General features: G+C 47.6%; 1 protein-coding gene across 2 annotated transcripts in view; it reads right to left on the reverse strand.

Annotated features, from left to right (window-relative positions):
• Positions 1-20726, reverse strand: part of luzp2 (leucine zipper protein 2) — a 185933-nt gene that overhangs the window by 16134 nt on the left and 149073 nt on the right. The window contains exons 6-9 of one of the 2 annotated variants that reach the window (XM_033038645.1): positions 19127-19189; positions 18628-18690; positions 7595-7669; positions 4363-4527 (exon numbers count right to left, since the gene is read on the reverse strand). In XM_033038645.1, the coding sequence (XP_032894536.1) occupies positions 4363-4527; positions 7595-7669; positions 18628-18690; positions 19127-19189 (366 nt within the window). The remainder of the gene's footprint in view (positions 1-4362; positions 4528-7594; positions 7670-18627; positions 18691-19126; positions 19190-20726) is intronic. The other variant, XM_033038646.1, reaches the window with a different exon arrangement.

Genomic DNA, 20726 nt, shown 5'->3' on the forward strand with positions numbered 1-20726 from the left:
CAGACTCCGTACAGACAGCGCCCGTAGTCGGGATCGAATCCGGGTCTCTGGCGCTGTGAGGCAGCAACTCTACCGCTGCACCACCGTGCTGCCCGATAAACCGGATAAATATTCTGCAATGCTTGCACTGAAAAGGAATTAAAATGTAGGACTCAAAATTGAAAGACCAATCTACTTACATTTTCAAAAATAATGGTATTGAAAGATATCGGCAATGAATATTAGGAATAAATGAATTAATTGCATATCTTGGTGAGATTGTATTTGGAGCATTGTGTTCTGTTTAGATGTCTGATAACTTGCTCAATCTGTCTTCATCTCAACCCCTTCATATCTCAACCCCTTCATATCTCAACTCCTGGAGGAGCAGCACTTCATATTTCACTTGGTCAGTTTACACGTTTCAGGTTGAGACCCTTCTTCAGACATAGTCATATTTTGCTTGGCTAGTTTACACCCTAGTGGTATGAACATTGACTTCCCCAATTTCAGATAGTCCTTGCTTTCTCCCTTTCCCCCCTCCGCTCCCCAGCTCTCCCACAGCCTATTGTCTCTGCCTCTTCCTTTCTTCTTCCCGCGCCCCCCACCCCCCCACCCCCACATCAGTCTGAAGAAGAGTCTCGACCCGGAAACGCCACCTATTCCTTCGCTCCATAGATGCTGCCTCACCCGCAGAGTTTCGCCCGCATTTCTGTCCACCTAAACTAAAATGAAGCACCCATAGTCAGGATCTATAACACGAGTCTATTAACTCCACTTCACAACCATGTACACCTTCTCTCAGTGACCACGCTTGTTAGCTTCAGCAGAATGGAAAGACAGGTAAGAGCTGAACAGAAAATACAAAACACTGTGCTGCAGGGGCAAGCACAACATAAGGTCACTTTGAGAATCTATTTTCCCTGTTCTCTCCTCCCTGGCTGTCCGTTTGATTAATTAACCCCCCTCTCATATTTAATCGTTAACCTGGAATTTTCTTGACAGGATTGAGCGTCAGTCTGGCGGAGCGAAGGACACACTCACCCTCAGAAGGACACCAGTCGGCGCACGACTTCATTTAGCAAATGACTCATTTCCTAAGTTGTTTTCATCCTGCAGTTGGAGGTAAGGTGATGCGGAGTTCTGTCCTCAAAGTCAAATAAATCATTTAGCGGCTCACTAACTTTCATCATCACTCACTGAAAGTAAGCTTGCAGGTACAGCAGGCAGTGAAGAAAGCCAAGTTGGCCTTTATAACAAGAGGAGTCGAGTATAGGAGCAAAGAGGTCCTTCTGCAGTTGTACAGGGCCCTAGTGAGACCACACCTGGAGTATTGTGTGCAGTTTTGGTCTCCTAATTTGAGGAAGGACATTCTTGCTGTTGAGGGAGTGCAGCGGGGTGGAAGATTGCAACCTTCACGTGGTCCGCCCTGTTTCGACTGATGCAATCAACTCGACGTGCACAAACGGAAGATCAAATAGCACAAGTTGTCCAACAACTTTAGGCTGTGCACGCCACAAGAAGAAGATGTGAGTGCAGCGTAGGTTTACAAGGTTAATTCACGGGATGGCGGGACTGTCATATGTTGATAGAATGGAGCGGCTGGGCTTGTACACTCTGGAGTTTAGAAGGATGGGAGGGTATCTTACTGAAACAGAAAAGATTATTAAGGGTTTGGACACGCTAGAGGCAGGAAACATGTTCCCGATGTTGGGGGAGTCCAGAACCAGGGGCCGCAGTTTAAGAATAAGGGTTAGGCCATTTAGAACGGAGATGGGGAAACACTATTTCTCACAGAGAGTTGTGAGTCTGTGGAATTCTCTTCCTTCAGAAGGCAGTGGAGGCCGGTTCTCGCGGTGCTTTCAAGAGAGAGTTAGATAGAGCTCTTAAAAGGGATATGGGGAGAAGGCAGGAACGGGGTACTGAATGGGGATGATCTGCCAAGATCATATTGAATGGCGGTGCTGGCTCGAAGGGCTGAATGGCCTACTCCTGCCTATTGTCTATTGTCTATTGTCTCTGCCACATAAGTCTGTGGGCTTGGTGTCGCTACAATGCTGAGAACTATATTCTGCATTCTGTTTCTTCCCCTTTGATTTACCTATGGTACTTACGTTTGACTCGATTGTATTTACGCATAGTATGTGTGGGAAGGAACCACAGTTGCTGGTTTAAGAATAAGGGGTAAGCCATTTAGAACGGAGATTAGGAAACACTTTTTCCCCACAGAGAGTTGTGAGTCTGTGGAATTCTCTGCCTCAGAGGGCGGTGTAGGCGGGTTCTCTGGATGCTTTCAAGAGAGAGCTGGATAGGGCTCTTAAAGATAGCGGAGTCAGGGGATATGGGGAGAAGGCAGGAACGGGGTACTGATTGGGGATGACCAGCCATGATCCCATTGAATGGCGGTGCTGGCTCGAAGGGCCGAATGGCCTCCTCCTGCACCTATTGTCTATTGTTTACACCGAAGATAGACACAAACTGCTGGAGTAATTCAGCGGGACAGGCAGCATCTCAGGGGAAAACGGATTCTCCCGCTGAGTTACTCCAGCATTTTGTGTCTATCAACCTCCTCTGGCAGCTCGTTCCATACACCCACCACCCACTGAGTGAAAACCTTAAACCTATGTCGTTTGGTTCTTCATTCCCATACCGTGGATAAAAGCTCCCCATTGTACCTCGGTACAGGTGACAATGATAAACCTAATCGTAAACTAAACCTAAATCCACATTGAAGCTTTCTCCAATATCACTAATAACTTAAAATAAAAAGCTCTGCTAATCATGGGTTTAAAATTGTCAATTTACTTTTGCTGGCCATAGTGTGTGGACTCAGGCCCTTCAGCCCACCTTGACCACAACGTAAGCACTAGTATAAGGGTGTGAAGAAGGGTCTCGACCCGAAACGTCGCCAATTCCTTCTCTCCACAGCGGGTGAGGCAGCATCTACGGAGCGAAGGAATAGGTGAAGTTTCGGGTCGAGACCCTTCTTCAGACTGATGTGGAGGTGGGGGGAGGGGCGGGAACCCGCCCCTCCCCCCACCTCCATATCAGCCTGAAGAAGGGTCTCGACGTCAGTCTGAAGAAGGGTCTCGACCCGAAACGTCACCTATTCCTTCTCTCCATAGATGCTGCCTCACCCGCTGAGTTTCTCCAGCATTTTGTGTCTCCCTTCAATTTTACCAGCATCTGCAGTTCTTTCTTAAACATTAGTTTCACCTGCCTGCTTTTGGCCCATACCTATCCTATCCATGTACCTGTCCAAATATTTTTATTCTAAATGTTGTGTTTAGTTTCGAGATACTTCGCGAAAACAGGCCCCTCGGCCCATCGGGTCTGCACCGACCAGCGATCCCCGCACACACTAAACACTATCCTACACACACTTGGGACAATTTACATTTATACCAAGCCGATTAACCTACAAACCTGCACGTGTTTGGAGTGTGGGAGGAAACCGAAGATCTCTGAGAAACCTCACGCAGGTCACGGGGAGAACGTACAAACTCCGTACAGACAGCGCCCGCAGTCGGGATCGAACCCGGGACTCAGGCGGCGCAAGCGCTGTAAGGCAGCAACTCTACCGCTGCGCCACCGTGCCATCCTGCCTCAACTATCTCCTCTGACGTTGACTACTGTTTCCTGAAGTGTCTAGACCGCAAACATCACCTACTGTATATCACGTTCTCCAAAGATGCTGCCTGACCCGCTGAGTTACTCAAGTACTTTGTCTCCATCTTGCATGCTCCCAGCATTGGCTGTTCTCATTAAGATTTCTACAGCATCTACAGTATTTCTTTTAGTTTAGTTTAGTTTCGAGATACAGCGCGGAAACAGGCCCTTCGGCCCACCGAGTCCGCGCTGACCAGCGATCCCCGCACACTGACACCATATTGAACACTCGGGACAAGTTAAGGGGCTGTCCCACTTGGCGATTTTTTCGTCATATCAGTGTCGCCAAAAGATTTTGGACATTTCAAAATCCAGCGGCGACAAAAAAAAATGTTGCTACACTTGAAAAAACACCGCGCGCCAATACGTCATCACGCCGCGTCACGCCACGTCACGCCACAGATTTTTCTGTGACCTGATACGTCAGACAATGATGCCGGCAGTCACGAAAAAAATCGGCAAGTGGGACAGGCCCTTTACAATTATTCCAAGCCAAAATTAGCCGACAAACCTGTATGTCAGAATGTAGGAGGAAACCGGAGCACCCGGAGAAAACCCACGCAGGTTACGGGGAGAACGTAGTTTGGGATGGAACACGGGACTCTGGCGCTGTGAGGCAGCAACTCTACCGCTGCGCCACCGTTCCGCCCGGTTGGAGTTTATCCTCTTGTTTAAAGTCACTAGTGGGTCAGTTCTCACACAGTAATGACGTACCTTTGTGCTGGGCTGGTAGGAGGGAAATCGAGAGGTGTTTTTGTTTAGTAAGATGCCATTCTCTGCGTTTCGAGGAGGGATGATACTCATGAAGGGAGACTGGTTCCTGAGGATGCCTGACACACACAGACGCGCCACCTCCTTCAATGCCCTCAGCTGCGATTCCTGAGACAACGAAGATCACACACGGATTAGATACCCGCGCGGCACTCAACCAGAAGCTGTTGAGCGTGGATGAATGTTCAGGGCAGAGTAAAGGATGCGGCCAAGGCAAGAGGCAGTGTTATACCCCTGTCCCACGGTACGAGTTCATTCCAAGAGCTCTCCCCGAGTTTAAAAAAAATCAAACTTGTGGTAAGCACGGAGAATGAACGTAGCGGGTACGTCGGAGCTCGGGGGCGTCTCTTAGCGTTAACGGCAGGTACTCGGGAAGACTCGCTAACGGCAGGTAAGCACGGGAAGACTCGTGAAGATTTTTCAACGTGATGATAAATGTCCACGAGAGCCCCGAGTACCGACGAGTGGCCATTACCGTAAATCTCCAAGTTCGAATCAGGGGAAAGTCGGGGGAGCTCTTGGAATGAACTCGTACCGTGGGACAGGGCTTTTGTAACATTGATGACTTACACATCTGCTTCAACACATCAGCGGCCACCACACACTAACACTATCCTACACACACTAGGGGCAATTTACAATTACAACAAGCCAATTAAGCTGCAAACCTGCACGTCTTTGGAGTGTGGGAGGAAACCGGAGAAAACCCACGCAGGTCACACCTGACTCGCTGAGTTACTCCAGCACTCTGTGAAACGTCACCTATCCATGTTCTCCACAGATGCTGCCTGACCCGCTGAGTTACTCCAGCACTCTGTGCCTTCCCTTTGCAATCCAGCCTTTTAATTTCCTCGTTTCTACGACCTGTAGATCTGTAGTGTTTGATAATTCTATTCTGGGAAATAGCTTCTCTCAGCCAGCCCAATCCAAGCCTCCGAATCAAGCACATCAACTCCCCCTCCCATTCCGTATCCGACCTTTCTGTCCTGCTCCTCCTCCATGGCTAGAGTGAGGCCCATTGCAAATTGGAGGAGCAGTACCTCATATTTCACTTGTAGACAAAAATGCTGGAGAAACTCAGCGTGTGAGGGCAGCATCTATGGAGCGAAGGAAATAGGCAACATTTCGGGTCGAGACCCTTCTTCAGACACAGTCATATTTCGCTTGGGCAGTTTACACCCCAGCGGTATGAACATTGACATCTCCAATTTCAGGTAGTCCCTGCTTTCTCCCTCCTCCCCCTCCCCTTCCCAGCTCCCCCACAGATTCCCACGGAATAGGTGACGTTTCAGGTCGAGACCCTTCTTCAGACTGATGTGGAGGTGGGGGAGGGGCGGGAACCCGCCCCTCCCCCACCTCCACATCAGTCTGAAGAAGGGTCTCGACGTCAGTCTGAAGAAGGGTCTCGACCCTAAACGTCGCCTATTCCTTCGCTCCATAGATGCTGCCTCACCCGCGGAGTTTCTCCAGCATTTTTGTCTACCTTCGAATTTTCCCGCATCTGCAGTTCCTTCTTAAACAATCTAAGCCTCTCATAGCTTCAAATACATTTCTATTACCATTTAAAAGATGCTTCTTTTAGGAGTTTACCATTTTCATCCAAAGCCTTAATATATATCCTTTAGAATCTCAGTGCCAAATTCTATTTGACGGCACACCTGTGAATTGCGGCGAGCTGTTCTACACCATTAAATAAACAACAGCACACACAGATGACAAGGGCATGCTAAGCACTATTATTTCTTATTGTTGTGTTATGTTTCTTTGTCTCACAGCTGGTGGCTTAGATCCCAAACTAGATTATAATAAGAGTGATGGCTTGGCCATTATATACAAAATATACAAGCTGATTATCTACCAAAACATTGGCTAGTTAGAAGCGATTTTGGAAGGTTGAAAGTCTACAGGCCATGACTGGCTGACTATCATAATATTTAGTTTGGAGATACAGTGCGGAAACAGGCCCTTTGTCCCACCGTGTCCGCGCCGACCAGCGATCCCCGCACGCTAACACTATCCTACACACACTAGGGACAATTTACAATTTTACCAAGCCAATTAGCCTACAAACCTGTATGGCTTTGGAGGAAACCGGAGCACCCGGAGAAAACCCACGCAGGTCACGGGGAGAACGTGCAAACTCTGTCCAGACAGCGCCCGTGGTCAGGATCGAACCCGGGTCTCTGGCGCTGTGAGGCAGCAATTCTACTGCTGCGCCACCGTGCCACCCTGTCTAACTGCCTCAATCAGTTGAAGAAGGGTTTCGGCCCGAAACGTCGCCTATTTCCTTCGCTCCATAGATGCTGCTGCACCCGCTGAGTTTCTCCAGCAATTTTGTGTACCTGTTGTATTTCTACTCTTTTGCTAATCAGCGACATGCTGCCAGGGTTGGTGGTGGAGGCAGATACAAGAGTGTCTGGATACGAGAGACTTTTGGATAGGCATGTGGATATGCAGGGGATGGAGGGATATGGATGATGCGCAGGTAGTCTCGGCATCATGTTCAGCACCGACATAGTGGGCTGAAGGGCCAGCTCCTCTGCTGTACTGCACTGTTCTGTGATATACAGTATGTTCTATGTACCATGTTGTAGGTTCTATGTTCTATGTTCAATGATCTATGATCTATGTTCTATGATCTGTCCTAGGTTTGTTGCTTATGTTCTATGCTCGATGTTCTATGTTTAGTCGTCTAGGTTCGAGCTGAGGGCCAGTTTCGGCGCCACGGAGGCCACAGGAGAAGACCCGGCGGTGATAGTGGTGCGGCGGTCGATGATTGCGCCGAACGCATACGGGCACCAACCCCGTGAGGACGTCGCTGCCGGGAGAAGGAACGAAGGAGGACCTGGCGGAGGGGGGCTGCTGTGATGGGGGAGGGGGAGCATAGTGGGGGGACATTGTAACGTTGTCAGCGCCCATTACGTGGCACCCATTTGCATACCTTGGGCACATGCAAGCAAGGAATGTCACCGTGACGTATCACATGTGGCCATAAAGCATTGATCCATTCATTCATGTTCTATGTTCTACGCTCCAGACATTGGGTCTCAGCGGCCGAGATTGGCAGGCAAAGCAGAATGTTACAGGGTGCATGAATAGAAATAGTACATTTTGACAGGAGTCGGATAGCGGGGCAGAGAATCAGCGAACCACTCATTCGTGAAGTTCCTGTCACCTTATCGCCTTCTGTCTTTTCCAATTCCTGTTTAGCTGCCAGCAGTTTGTGTTCGAGATCGGTCAGTTGCTGAGCCTGAGCGAGAAAGGAAAGATACAATCAATAACACAACAATCCTAGAAGTAACAAGATCAACGCATTGGCTCAGCGGTAGAGTTGCTGCCTCACAGCGCCGGGACCCGGCTCCCATCCTGACCACAGGTGCTGTCTGTACGGAGTTTGCACGTTCTCCCCGTGACCATGTGGGCTTTCTCCGGGTGCTCTGGTTTCCTCCCACATCCCAAAGACGTTTGGGTTTGTAGTTATAGTTGGCTTCGGCAACTTGTCCCCAGTATGTAAGATAGAACTAGTGACCGCTGGTCGGCACGGACCCAGTGGGCCAAAGGGCCTTCCCACCAGGCCCTCGAAGGGCAGAACGGCCTACTTCCAACACCTATTTCTCCATGTTTCTACTGCACAGCTGGGGGGAAAGTCTTGGACCATACGATCGAGACCCTTCTGCAGCCTGAAGAAGGGTCCCGACCTGAAACGTCACCTATTCTTGCTCTCCAGGGATGCTGCCTGACCCACTGAGTTACTCTGTTTTGCTGCTCCTTGTGGCATCCTTTCACTCAAGGGAACATCAATAAGATCCAGGCCGTGCAAAACACAGCAGAAAGGTTCATATCTGACAACTACAACTGGCAGAGCTCACTCTCCAGCTCGATAAAGGACCTTAAACTTCATCCACCTGCTACTGGTCGCAAGTTCATCAGACTGATTGAATGAAAGATGGAGGTCCAGTTAACCCAAGCACCCATAGACATGTCAACCTGGCGCTACCAACCTGGAAATTATTTCATTCGGCACGGCACTTCATTAGCACTTTAGACAATAGACAATAGACAATAGGTGCAGGAGTAGGCCATTCGGCCCTTCGAGCCAGCACCGCCATTCAATGCAATCACGGCTGATCATCCACAATCAGTACCCCGTTCCTGCCTTCACCACATATCCCCTGACTCCGCTATTTTTAAGAGCCCTATCTAGCTCTCCCTTGAAAGCATCCAGAGAACCGGCCTCCACCGCCCTCTGAGGCAGAGAATTCCACAGACTCACAACTCTCTGTGAGAAAAAATGTTCCCTCGTCTCCGTTCTAAATGGCTTCCCCCTTATTCTTAAACTGTGTGTGTGGCCCCTGGTTCTGGACTCCCCCAACATCGGGAACATGTTTCCTGCCTCTAGTGTGTCCAAGCCCTTAGCAATCTTATATGTTTCAATGACAACCCCTCTCATCCTTTCTAACTCGTTTTTCCTCAAGGCAGCAAGGGATTGGAATGCCCTACCAGCCAGCATCAGAGATCTCCAAAACATTGACACATACAAAGATGCAACTCCAAAAACATCTCCATCTCGACAGCCTTCATAGTGCTGAGTGATGGTCTACCTGGAGCTTTCCAGCGTACTACATCCAGATCCAGCAATCTGTGTCCTTCCTTGGTCAGCCAGCATCTGCATTGTCCCTGTCTGTACACTCTATCTAGGCCGTTAGTATATTAATAAACCTTTAGCTAGCAACCGACTGACTGTAATCTCACACCATGTGAAGCGCTGCATACTCTGGTGTGAATATATAGGTCTATAATGAGATCTGCACAAGATGGCCCATTACCCTCACGTCAGCAGCCAGCTGCAGCTCGTTACTGTTCATCCATCTCGATGATCTAGAAGACCCTCGCTAAATTAGAAACCGCAGCTGCGCTAACATCTTCCCAAATCCTTCCATGTCAAAGTGATGATCATCTTCACGATAGTAACAATAGAACAATAGACAATAGGTGCAGGAGTAGGCCAGTCGACCCTTCAATGTGATCATGGCTGATCATCCCCAATCAGTACCCCGTTCCTGCCTTCTCCCCATATCCCCTGACTCCACTATCTTTAAGAGCCCTATCTAGCTCTCTCTTGAAAGTATCCAGAGAACCGGCCTCCACCGCCCTCTGAGGCAGAGAATTCCACAGACTCACAACTGTCTGGGTGAAAAAGTGTTTCCTCGTCTCCGCTCTAACTGGCTTACCCCTTAGTCTTAAACTGTGGCCCCAGGTTCTGGACTCCCCCAACATCGGGAACATGTTTCCTGCCTCTAGCGTGTCCAAACCCTTAATAATCTTATATGGTTCAATAAGATACCCTCTCATCCTTCTAAACTCCAGAGTGTACAAGCCCAGCTGCTCCATTCTCTCAGCATATGACAGTCCCGCCATCCCGGGAATTAACCTTGTATGGACAACGATGGCCAACAACATTGAGAGTGAGAGCGCCCTAGCATTGGCAGGCGTGACCAACACAGGATATTGCCGAGCGCAATTGTCCTGTTGTCTGGGCAATGGGAGACCAGCCAACCACTTGCAATAGAAACTTCCAGTAGCCTCTCTCTCTATCCCTCCCCCACCCAAGTCGCACTAACTTCTCGATTTCACCCAACAAACAGCTAACAATGGTAGACAAAAAATGTGGAGAAACTCAGCGGGTGATGCTGCCTCACCCGCTGAGTTTCTGCAGCATTTGTGTCTACCTTCGATTTTTCCAGCATCTGCAGTTCCTTCTTAAACAAAACAACAGCCTGTTTCCTTTAAGATCGTTACTTTTTTGCATACCTTTCACTCATGGTTCTTTATCTCTCTACATCACCGTCTATATCTCTCGTTTCCTTTAAAGACAATAGGCGCAGGAGTAGGCCATTCAGCCCTTCGAGCCAGCACTAACCAGTCTGAAGAAAGGTTTCGACCTGAGACGTCACCCATTCCTTCTCTCCAGAGATGCTGCCTGTCCGGCTGAGTTACTCCAGCAATTTGTGCCTTTCTTTGATGTAAGACAGCATCTGCAGTTCCTTCCTGCACCCAACAGCTTGTAATAATCTAATGTCTTTCCACTGACTGGTTGGGCACTGAATGAAAGCTTTTCACTGTACCTCGGTTCTCGTGACATTAATCTAAACTCAATGCACTTTGTGTCGCTGGCCTTGGTTCCAGAGGTGCCTTGTTTCCAAAGGTGCCAAGCATTTTCCCTGCAGTCCATCCACCCCAAAGCTTCTTGAATGGATTAATTAATTAATTAATACGTTTGTTGGCCAAGCATTCACATACAAGGAATTTGCCTTGGTGCTCCGCCCGCAAGTGACAACATGAGGATTTAAAGTTGGAACTCTGAAATTTCACCGTGTCACAAATCTTCACCTTCAACCTTCAAGCACCTCCCTCTCCTTCACACACGAGTCGGGATGTAACGCTAAGGCGTTGGTCAGACCGCATTTGGAGTATTGTGAGCAATTTTGGGCACCATATCTGATGAAGGATGTGCTGGCTCTGGAGAGGGTCCAGAGGAGGTTTACCAGAATGATCCCAGGAATGAGCGGGTTAACATACGATGAGCATTTGTCGGCACTGGGCCTGTACTCGCTGGAGTTTAGAAGGTTGAGGCGGGGACCTCATTGAAACATACAGAATAGTGAAAGGCTTGGATAGAGTGAATGTGGAGAGGATGTTTCCAATGGTGGGAGAGTCCAGGACTAGAGGTCACAGCCTCAGAATTAAAGGAAGGCAAAGTCAGTGCAGAGATAGATAGACTCTTGATTAGTACGGGTGTCAGAGGTTGTGGGGAGAAGACAGGAGAATGGGGTTAGGAGGGAGAGATAGATCAGCCAAACCCGGTGCTGGCTCGAAGGGCCGAATGGTCTCCTCCTGCACCTATTTTCTATTTTCTATGTTTCTACTCCTATCACTTATGATCTTATGATACTGATTGCAGCACTCGAGTGTGTAGGAAGGAACTGCAGATAGACACCAGATGCTGGACTTAAGGGCCTGGCCAGGCTTTATTGACACGTATCAGGTCACCGAAAAATTTGCGGCGTGACGTGGCGTGATGACGTTTTGATGCGCGGTGTTTTTCCAAATGTGACAACATTCTTTTTGGCGCCGCTGGATTTTGAAATGTTCAAAAACTTTTGGCCACACTGATATGATGCCGGCAGTCACCGAAGAAAATCGCCAAGTGGGACAGGCCCTTAACTCAGCGGGACAGGCAGCATCTCTGGAGAGAAGGAATGGGTGACGTTTTGGGTCGAGACCCATCTTCAGACTGCCTCTCTTGTCTCAATACTCAAGTATTGAGGACCTCTGCAAGTCAATCGTTTTACCTCTTCAGCTCCTAGCTACAACAGATTGTTATGAATGTAAGACCCTGGAGCCCGTTCAATGTCATGCTGTATTTGTTTCAAGTGAATAAAGCAAACACAAATTGGTTGGTGTTTATAGACTAAGCATTGCAATACCGGCTGATTTCCAATCCTCTGACTTCAACTTGTCATCCTTATTGATCCCTTAGTTTCTCGCTATTTGTCATGTATTGATACGGTCATCAAACAGGAGCAGCTAGCTGTTGATTTGTGTTCTCCAGAGATGCTGCCTGACCCGCTGAGTTACTCCAGAAATTTGAGTCTCTCATGCTCAAACCAGCATCTGCCGTTCCTTCCTACGCACTCTTCAATTCAGTCAGTCTGAAGAAGGGTCTCGAAGGAATAGGTGACGTTCCCGCCCCTCCCCCACCTCCACATCAGTCTGAAGAAGGGTCTCGGCATCAGTTTGAAGAAGGGTCTCGACCCGAAAGGTCACCTATTCCTTCGCCCCAAAGACGCTGCTGCACCCGCTGAGTTTCTCCAACATTTTTGTCTACCTTCGATTTTTCCAGCATCTGCAGTTCTTTCTTAAACATTATACTGTACGTGATAGTCTGTCCAAACGTACATGCTGACAATGGAAAATCTACCTATCAGAGAAAACACAAACTTCCAGACATTATTCAAAAATCACGTTTGCGAGGACGGGACCTTTAAGAATCGCCCTCAATGGTTCACTTGCTGTTGAGATAATAGTCAACTCTAATAGATCACTAGGGAGTCGTCCAGGCATATTAGAGGGCACGATATTAAGCTTCAGCAAACACATCATAGAGAGGACAAAGTGGACATTAAATAAATATTAATCCAAATAGGTATTCTGATTTATACATGTGAATATGAAATGAGAACAGGAGCATACACTGTTGTTAGAGACAGGCACAGAGTGCTGGAGTAACTCAGCGGGTCAGGCAGCATCTGTGGAGAACATGGATAGGTGACGTTTCACAGAGTGCTGGAGTAACTCAGCGGGTCAGGCAGCATCTGTGGAGAACATGGATAGGTGACGTTTCACAGAGTGCTGGAGTAACTCAGCGGGTCAGGCAGCATCTGTGGAGAACATGGATAGGTGACGTTTCACAGAGTGCTGGAGTAACTCAGCGGGTCAGGCAGTATCTCTGCAGAACATGGGTAGCTGAGTTACTCCAGCACTTCATGTCTATCTTATAAATTCATATGTTCATAAATCATAGGTGCAGAATGAAACCATTCGGCCCATCAAGTCTACTCCGCCATTCAATCGTGGCTGATCTATCTTTCCCTCTCATCCCCATTCTCCTGCCTTCTCCCCATAACCCTTGACAAGAATGTGTCTCTGCCTTAAACATATCCACTGACTCTGCAGCAATGAGTTCCACAGATTAACTACCCTCTGACTAAAGTTCCTCCTCACCTCCTTTCTAAAAGAGCGCGCTTTAATTCTGAGGCTGTGACCTGTGGTCTGAGACTCTCCCACCAATGGAAACATCCTCTCCACATCCACTCTATCCAGGCCTTTCACTATTCTGTAAGTTTCAATGAGGTCTCCCCTCAACCTTCTAAACTCCAGCGAGTACAGGCCCATTGCCGCCAAACGCTCATCATATGCTAACCCACTCATTCTTGTAAACCTCCTCTGAACCCTCTCCAGAGCTGGCACATCCTTCCTCAGATATGGGGCCCAAATTTGCTCACAGTACTCCACACGCGGCCTGACCAGCGCCTTATAGCGTCTCAGCGTTACATCTCTGTTTTTGTATTCCAGCCCTCTTGATATAAACGCTAGCATTGAATTTCCCTTCCTTACGAACGTATCTGCTCGCGTCCTGACGAGAATGTCAGGAGCAACAGCGATGAAACAAAATACAAAACTCTCTTAATTCAATTTAGTTTTCCTCCCCTTGTAGGAGATCAAGCTCGTGGAAATATTTAATTATTGACAGGCTTGGAACCCAAATAATGCATTAATTATTTTATTATTATTATTTAATAAGCTCTGGACGAGAAAATTCCATTCATTATTCACAGTGCTTTTTTTTATCATTAGTATGCGGACATCATTAATAAGGCATATACAAGAAAGTAGGATATACTAGTGGGAGTTGGCATGATGTAGTCTGTTACAGGGAGGGAAGTCTAACGGGATTGGGGACATCTAGTTGATGAGCAATACCGACCCTCTAGTCAGTTAAAAGAAGGAATATGTCAGGTATTACTAGCATGTGTCGGAAGGAACTGCAGATGCTGGTTTACACCCTGACAGGCCTTTCAGGTGAGGCTTGCACCTCCTTCAACCTCATCTACTGTAGCGGCTGTTCCAGGCGTAGACTCCCGTATATCGGCGAGACCAAGCGCAGGCTCGGCGATCATTTCGCTGAACACCTCCGCACAGTCTGCCCAAGTTAAGTCAAGTCAAGTCACATTTATTTATTTATATAGCACATTTAAAAAACAACTCTCGTTGGCCAAAGTGCTTTACATTTGTTATAAGAATAGCACAACAAAACAAACGACATACATATATACATGTAGCCCTCACTCAGAGGACGTCAGGAAAGGCTTGGGAGTATAGATAAGTCTTTAGTCTTGACTTAAAAGAGTCGATGGAGGGGGCAGTTCTGATGGGAAAGGGGATGCTGTTCCACAGTCTAGGAGCTGCAACCGCAAAGGCACGGTCGCCCCTGAGCTTATGCCTAGACCGTAGGATATTCAGCAGCCCCAAGTCGGCCGATCTGAGGAACCTGGAGGTGGTGTGGTGGGTTAGAAGACTTTTTATGTAGGTCGGGGCAAGCCCATTGAGGGCTTTGTAGACATGGATGAGGATCTTGAAGTTTATACGGAACCGTACAGGGAGCCAGTGGAGAGAGGCCGGGATCGGGGTGATGTGGTCCCTTTTTCGGGTGCCCGTCAGGAGTCTCGCTGCGGCGTTTTGGACCAGTTGCAGGCGGGACAGGGAAGCTTGGCTGATGCCAGTGTGAAGGGAGTTGCAGTAATCTAGGCGGGAGGAGATAAATGTGTGGATGATCTTTTCCAGGTCATCAAACTGGAGGAATGGTTTTATTTTAGCTATCGTCCGAAGCTGAAAGAAGCTAGCTGTTACCACGGCAGTGACTTGTTTGTCAAATTTCAGTGCTGAGTCAAATATCACGGCAAGGTTTTTGACGTGAGGTTTGAGTAGTGGGGTAAGGCTTCCAAGGCTGACTGCTATCATTTTGATTGAGTCCGAGGGGCCGAGAAGGATGACCTCAGACTTACTCTCGTTTAGTTGGAGGAAGTTCTGGGCCATCCTGCACTTTATATCCTCGAGGCAGTGGGTAAGGTTAAGTAGATTTGATTGGTTTTTGGGCTTCAGGGGGAGATAGAGTTGTGTATCGTTTGCGTAGCAATGGAAGGAAATGCCGTGCCTTTCAATGACTTGGCCTAAGGGGAGCATATACAGGGAGAAGAGAATGGGGCCAAGGATGGAACCTTGTGGAACCCCACAGCAGAGGCTAGCTGGGGAGGAGAACGAGTTGCCTATGTTAGTCGAGAAACTCCTACCTTTGAGGTAGGAGATGAACCAGCTCAGGGCAGTGCCATCAATGCACTGAGGTCAAGAAGGAGCAGGATTGCAAAGTCGCCGGAGTCAATGGTGAGCAGTAGGTCATTGTGTACCTTCAACAAGGCAGACTCTGTGCTGTGGTGAGCCCTGAAACCTGATTGGAAAGTTTCCAAGATAGTGTTTTGGTGAAGGTAAGGTATAAGTTGACTTAAAATTACCATTTCAAGGGCTTTTGAGAGGAAAGGCAGTTTAGAAATGGGTCTGTAGTTGCTTGGCAAGGTGGGGTCGAGGTTAGGTTTTGTTCAGGAGGGGCTGGACCACCGCATGCTTGAAGCAGGTAGGTACAATGCCAGTGGCCAGAGAGCTGTTGAAGATGGCGAGGATGCTGGGACCAGCTGTTGTAATGACATCCTTTAGGAGGGCAGAGGGGACAGTGTCGAGGGGGCAGGTGGTAGGTTTCATGGTGGTGATCAGTTTTACAAGGGAGGGTAGAGTAACGGGTTGGAAACTGTCTAATGTTGAAGAGTAGACCAATGAGACAGCCAGGTCATGGGTGGGAGGGGACGTTCTTATATTCTTTACCTTGCTGGTGAAAAATGTGGTAAATTCCTCGCACTTAGCAGGGGACCCAGTTAGGCTGGTGCTGGGGGCAGGACAGATGATGGAGGTGATGGTGCTAAAAAGGACCTTGGAATTTTGCGCGTTTTTGGAGATATGGGTGGAAAAATATTTAGTTCTTGCAGATTTTACCGCTTCCTGGTATTTGTCAAGATTATTTTTCAGGAGTTCAAAGGAAATTTGAAGCTTATCAGATTTGTACTACCGTTCTGATTTTCTGCATTCTCTTCTTAGGGCTCTGGTGGTGTCATTGAGCCAGGGCCGGCCTTTAGGCTTAGGCTTTTTCATTTTAAGAGGAGCAACAGAATCCAGGACGGAAGAGCAGGTATTATTGAATAAAGAAATGAGGTCGTCGGTACTGAGATGAGGGGTGGTGCCTCGATAGTGCAGATGTCGGGGGCGGCTATGAGAGCCTCAGGGAACTTACTGGCCGTCATGGAGTTAACGTAGCGGGAGTTGCGAGCAGGGAGATGGGATTTTGAGGGAGAGAAAGGCAGAGATATATCAAATATAATAGCACTATGATCAGACAGGCAGGCATCAATAGTATCTGTGTTACAAGTTGGGAGACCAGACGGAAGCACTAGGTCTAGTGTACGGCCAAGCTTGTGCGTGGGTCCAGTGGTGAGTAGAGACAGGTTGAAGGACTCAACCAGGTTCATAAATTCACTCACAAGAGGCTTCGTGGGACAGCAAACGTGAATGTTAAAGTCACCAAGAATCAGGACCTGGTCAAATTTGGGCAACAGGCTAGCAATAAGATCACCAAATTGTGAGATAAAGTCCTTATGCATCTTTGGTGGGCAATACACAAGAACAATTAAAAGCGGTCAGATTAGACCAACTATGATTAGTTGATGTTCAAAACTGGAAACCTGATCAGTGTTCAGACCTATGCGATCTCCCGGTTGCTAAACACTTTAACTCCCCCTCTCATTCCCACACTGACCTTTCTGTCCTGGGCCTCCCCCATTGTCAGAGTGAGGCCCAGCTCAAATTGGAGGAGCAGCACCTCATATGTTGCTTGGGTAGTTTACACCCCAGCGGCATGAACATTGACTTCTCTTACTTCAAGTAGCCGTTGCTTTCCCTCTATCTCCATCCCCTCCCCATCCCAGTTCTCCCACCAGTCTGTCTGTCTGTCCATTCATCCATCCGTCCGTCCGTCCGTCCGTCCGTCCGTCCGTCCGTCCGTCCGTCCGTCCGTCCGTCCGTCCGTCCGTCCATCCATCCATCCATCCATCCATCCATCCATCCATCCATCCATCTATCTATCTATCTATCTATCTATCTATCTATCTATCTATCTATCTATCTATCTATCTATCTATCTATCTATCTATCTATCTATCTATCATCTCTCCACCCTAACAGCCCCACAGATAAAGATGCCCTATGGTGACTCATGATAAAATCAAGTGTTGAATCCTGTCATACGTCGACTGAAAATCAAATGCCCATAATGAAGACAGTTAGCACATTCTGACTCACGTTTTCTCATCTATGTGAGTTTTCCCTATAATTGCTCTCCATTCTCTTAGTAAATCATTTCTTATGTGTTCTTGACACGAGGTCTAAATTTGCTTTATTGCCAGTTTAAACCTGTCCTCATTATTCCCGATGTTCCCGGCCAGTTTGACAATAATAATCTGCCTTTCACTTTGTGAAATTCCTTGAAGACATTCGCAAGTCTGACAAAGGGTCCGAAACGACCCGAAACGTCACCTGTCCACGTTCTCCAGACTTGCTGTCTTCACCAACTCCTTCTCTCCAGAGACACTGCCCGTCCAGCTGAGTTACTCCAGCATTCTGCGTCTATCTTTGGTGCAAACCAGCATCTGTAAACAGACGCCTATTTCCTTCTCTCCATAGATGCTGCCTCGTCCGCTGAGTTTCGCCAGCATTTTTCTCTGGAACTCTTCACTTCCAGTCCTTCACTGTCTTTCACTGTGAAACCAAGGTCAGAACTTTGGTATTCCCAATGTTATGTTTAGTTTAGGACGGAACTGCAGATGCTGGTTTACACTGAAGGTAGACACAAAATGCTGGAGTAACTCAGCGGGACAGGCAGCATCTCTGGAGAGAAGGACTGAAGAAGAATTGTCTCGACCCGAAACGTCACCCATACCTTCTATCCAGAGATGCTGCCTGTCCCGCTGAGTTACTACAGCATTTTGAGTCTATCTTATATTTAATTTAGTTTAGTTTAGAGATACAGCGCGGAAACAGGCCCTTTGGCCCACCCAGTCCGCACCAACCAGTGATCACCCCGTACATTAGCACTATCCTACACACTAGGGACAATTTTCAATTTTACCAAGCCAATTAACCTACAAACCTACAGTACATGTCTTTGGAGTGTGGGAGGAAACCCGAGCACCCGGAGAAAACCCACACGGTCACAGGGAGAAGGCGCAAACTCTGTACAGACAGCACCCGTAGTCAGGATCGAACCCGGGTCTCTGGCGCTGTGAGGCAGCAACTCTACCGCTGCGCCACCGTGCCGATCTTCCTGATCAATTGTCGTATTCCCATTTTGAAAAGCTTTCATCCTCCAGCATAGTTTGAAGATGCTCTTGAATCTGGGCTATTTTCAAAACTAAAAAGATTAATAGCCTTACCGTGGCGTTACACATTACACATGCCAATTATGCTGACTTAAGCAATTTGCAGTCTCACCTTAAAAATCAAATCCTTCTTCCCATAGCGTAGCTCCTTAAGTTGTGACTGGATCCTCTTGGACTGCGGAAGTAAGATAGGAAGGAATGGAAAATATCAGCACTGATTTCAATGCCTGAAGATATCCTTAAGGGCCTGTCCCACTTACATGATTTTTTTCGGCGACTGCCGGCACCCGTCATAGTCGCAGCAGGTGGCCGAAAATGTTCAACGTGTTGAAAACCCAGCGGCGACCAGAACAAGGTACGACTCTTTGGGCGACTACTCACGACCATACAGGCTTCACCCCGCGACATGTCGCCTGTATGTTCGTGAGTCGTCGCCCAAAGAGTCGTACCATGTTCTGGTCGCCGCTGGATTTTCAACACGTTGAAAATTTTCGGCCACCTGCTGCGAATGTAACGGGTGCCGGCAAGTCACCGATAAAAGTCGCGTAAGTGGGACAGGCCCCTTAGCCTGCTCAAGTAGTGTCGACCAAAACAGCACAAGTGACACATACCTCCTCAGCATGGATACCACACTGCTTGTTCCCGGAGAGAAGTTTGTTTTTCAGGCTTTTATTCTGTGTAAGAGAATCACTTCATTATTTAAATGTATTAAATTATTAAAACATGCAAGTAGGATAAATATTTAATGATCACTTTGCATAGGTTAAGTTATCATTCCCGTGCTTTTACAAATGAGTCAGCCCTGAGCTTCATGGCTGTTCTGTTCAGTTTCTTTCTTGGTTTGAAACGTGAGTCTGCCCTTTTTCTCATTTCCGCTTGGTGGAGTTAGGGTTAGTTAGTTTAGACTTCTTTAGTCAGAGGGCGGTGAATTTGTGGAATTCAATGCTGTGGAGGCCAAGTCAATGAGAGAGTTAGATTTAGCTCTTTGGGCTAACGGAATCAAGGGATATGGGGAGAGAAGGCAGGAACGGGGTACTGATTGGGGATGATCAGCCATGGTCACATTGAATGGCGGAGCTGGCTCGAAGGGCCGAATGGCCTACTCCTGCACCTATTGTCTATTGTCCAAGGATTGTATACCGACCGTCTGTAGTGGCGACTACGGAGGGTCAAGGCCCCAAACACGGGGGAACAAAAGGAGGAAGACCGACTGAACTTTATAGCCTTCCAACACGGTGTTCACTGTGGTGGATGTTTATACTGAGTTCCGTTGTGTGTTGTGTTCATTTAATTTACATGGCTGTGTTGTAACTCAAATATCACTGCACCTTAATTGGAGCATGTGACAATATATGTGAACTTGAACTTGAACTTGAAGGACCCCTCTCCGCTATTCATCGCTGTTTTCAAAGACACATTAGCATTTGCTATTTCGTATGTGTGGTCATGACAATATCACTATGGCAACAAAAAGCTTAATTCCAGTCGAATATCAAGCTGGTTCATACCCTGGCGTGTCATAATCTGTTCCAGTAGCAAATCTACCCTTCAGATGATATTCCTTCATGACAAGGTGACTTTGAAGAGCAAATGGCATGCAATTTAAACGAGGCAAAAAAAAACAAAAACCTTTATTTACATATGTTTACTAGTTTAATTCTTCCGTCAAAAAACCGCGGTGAATGAAGAGGCCACTCCATCGCAACTGCAGATGCCGGTTTACAAAAAAAAGACACAAAGTGCTGGAGTAACTCAGAGGGGCAGGCAGCATCTCTGGAGAACACGGATAGGGTGATGTTTACTAAGCTGTTATCAAGCAACTGAACCATCCTACCACAACCAGAGAGCAGTCCTGAACTACTATCTACCTCATTGGTGACCATCAGACTATCCTTCATCGGTCTTTGCTGGCTTTACCATGCACTAAAAATGTTATCATGTATCTGTACACTGTAAATGGCTCGATTGTAATCATGTATTGTCTTTCCGCTGACTGGATAGCACGCAACAAAAGCTTCTCACTGTACCTCGGTACACGTGACAATAAACTAAGCTGTAAACTGTAACTATCTATGTACTAATCCAAATGTCTTTTAAACGTTGCTACAGTCCCATCCTCAACTACTTCCTCTGACAGCTTGGTCCATGTACCCACTACCCTCTGTGAGAAAAAAGTGCCCCTCAGATTGCCATGAAACCTCTCTCCTTTCA

This window comes from Amblyraja radiata, chromosome 20, assembly GCF_010909765.2.
Source record: "Amblyraja radiata isolate CabotCenter1 chromosome 20, sAmbRad1.1.pri, whole genome shotgun sequence".
Classification (NCBI taxonomy): Eukaryota; Metazoa; Chordata; class Chondrichthyes; order Rajiformes; family Rajidae; genus Amblyraja; species Amblyraja radiata.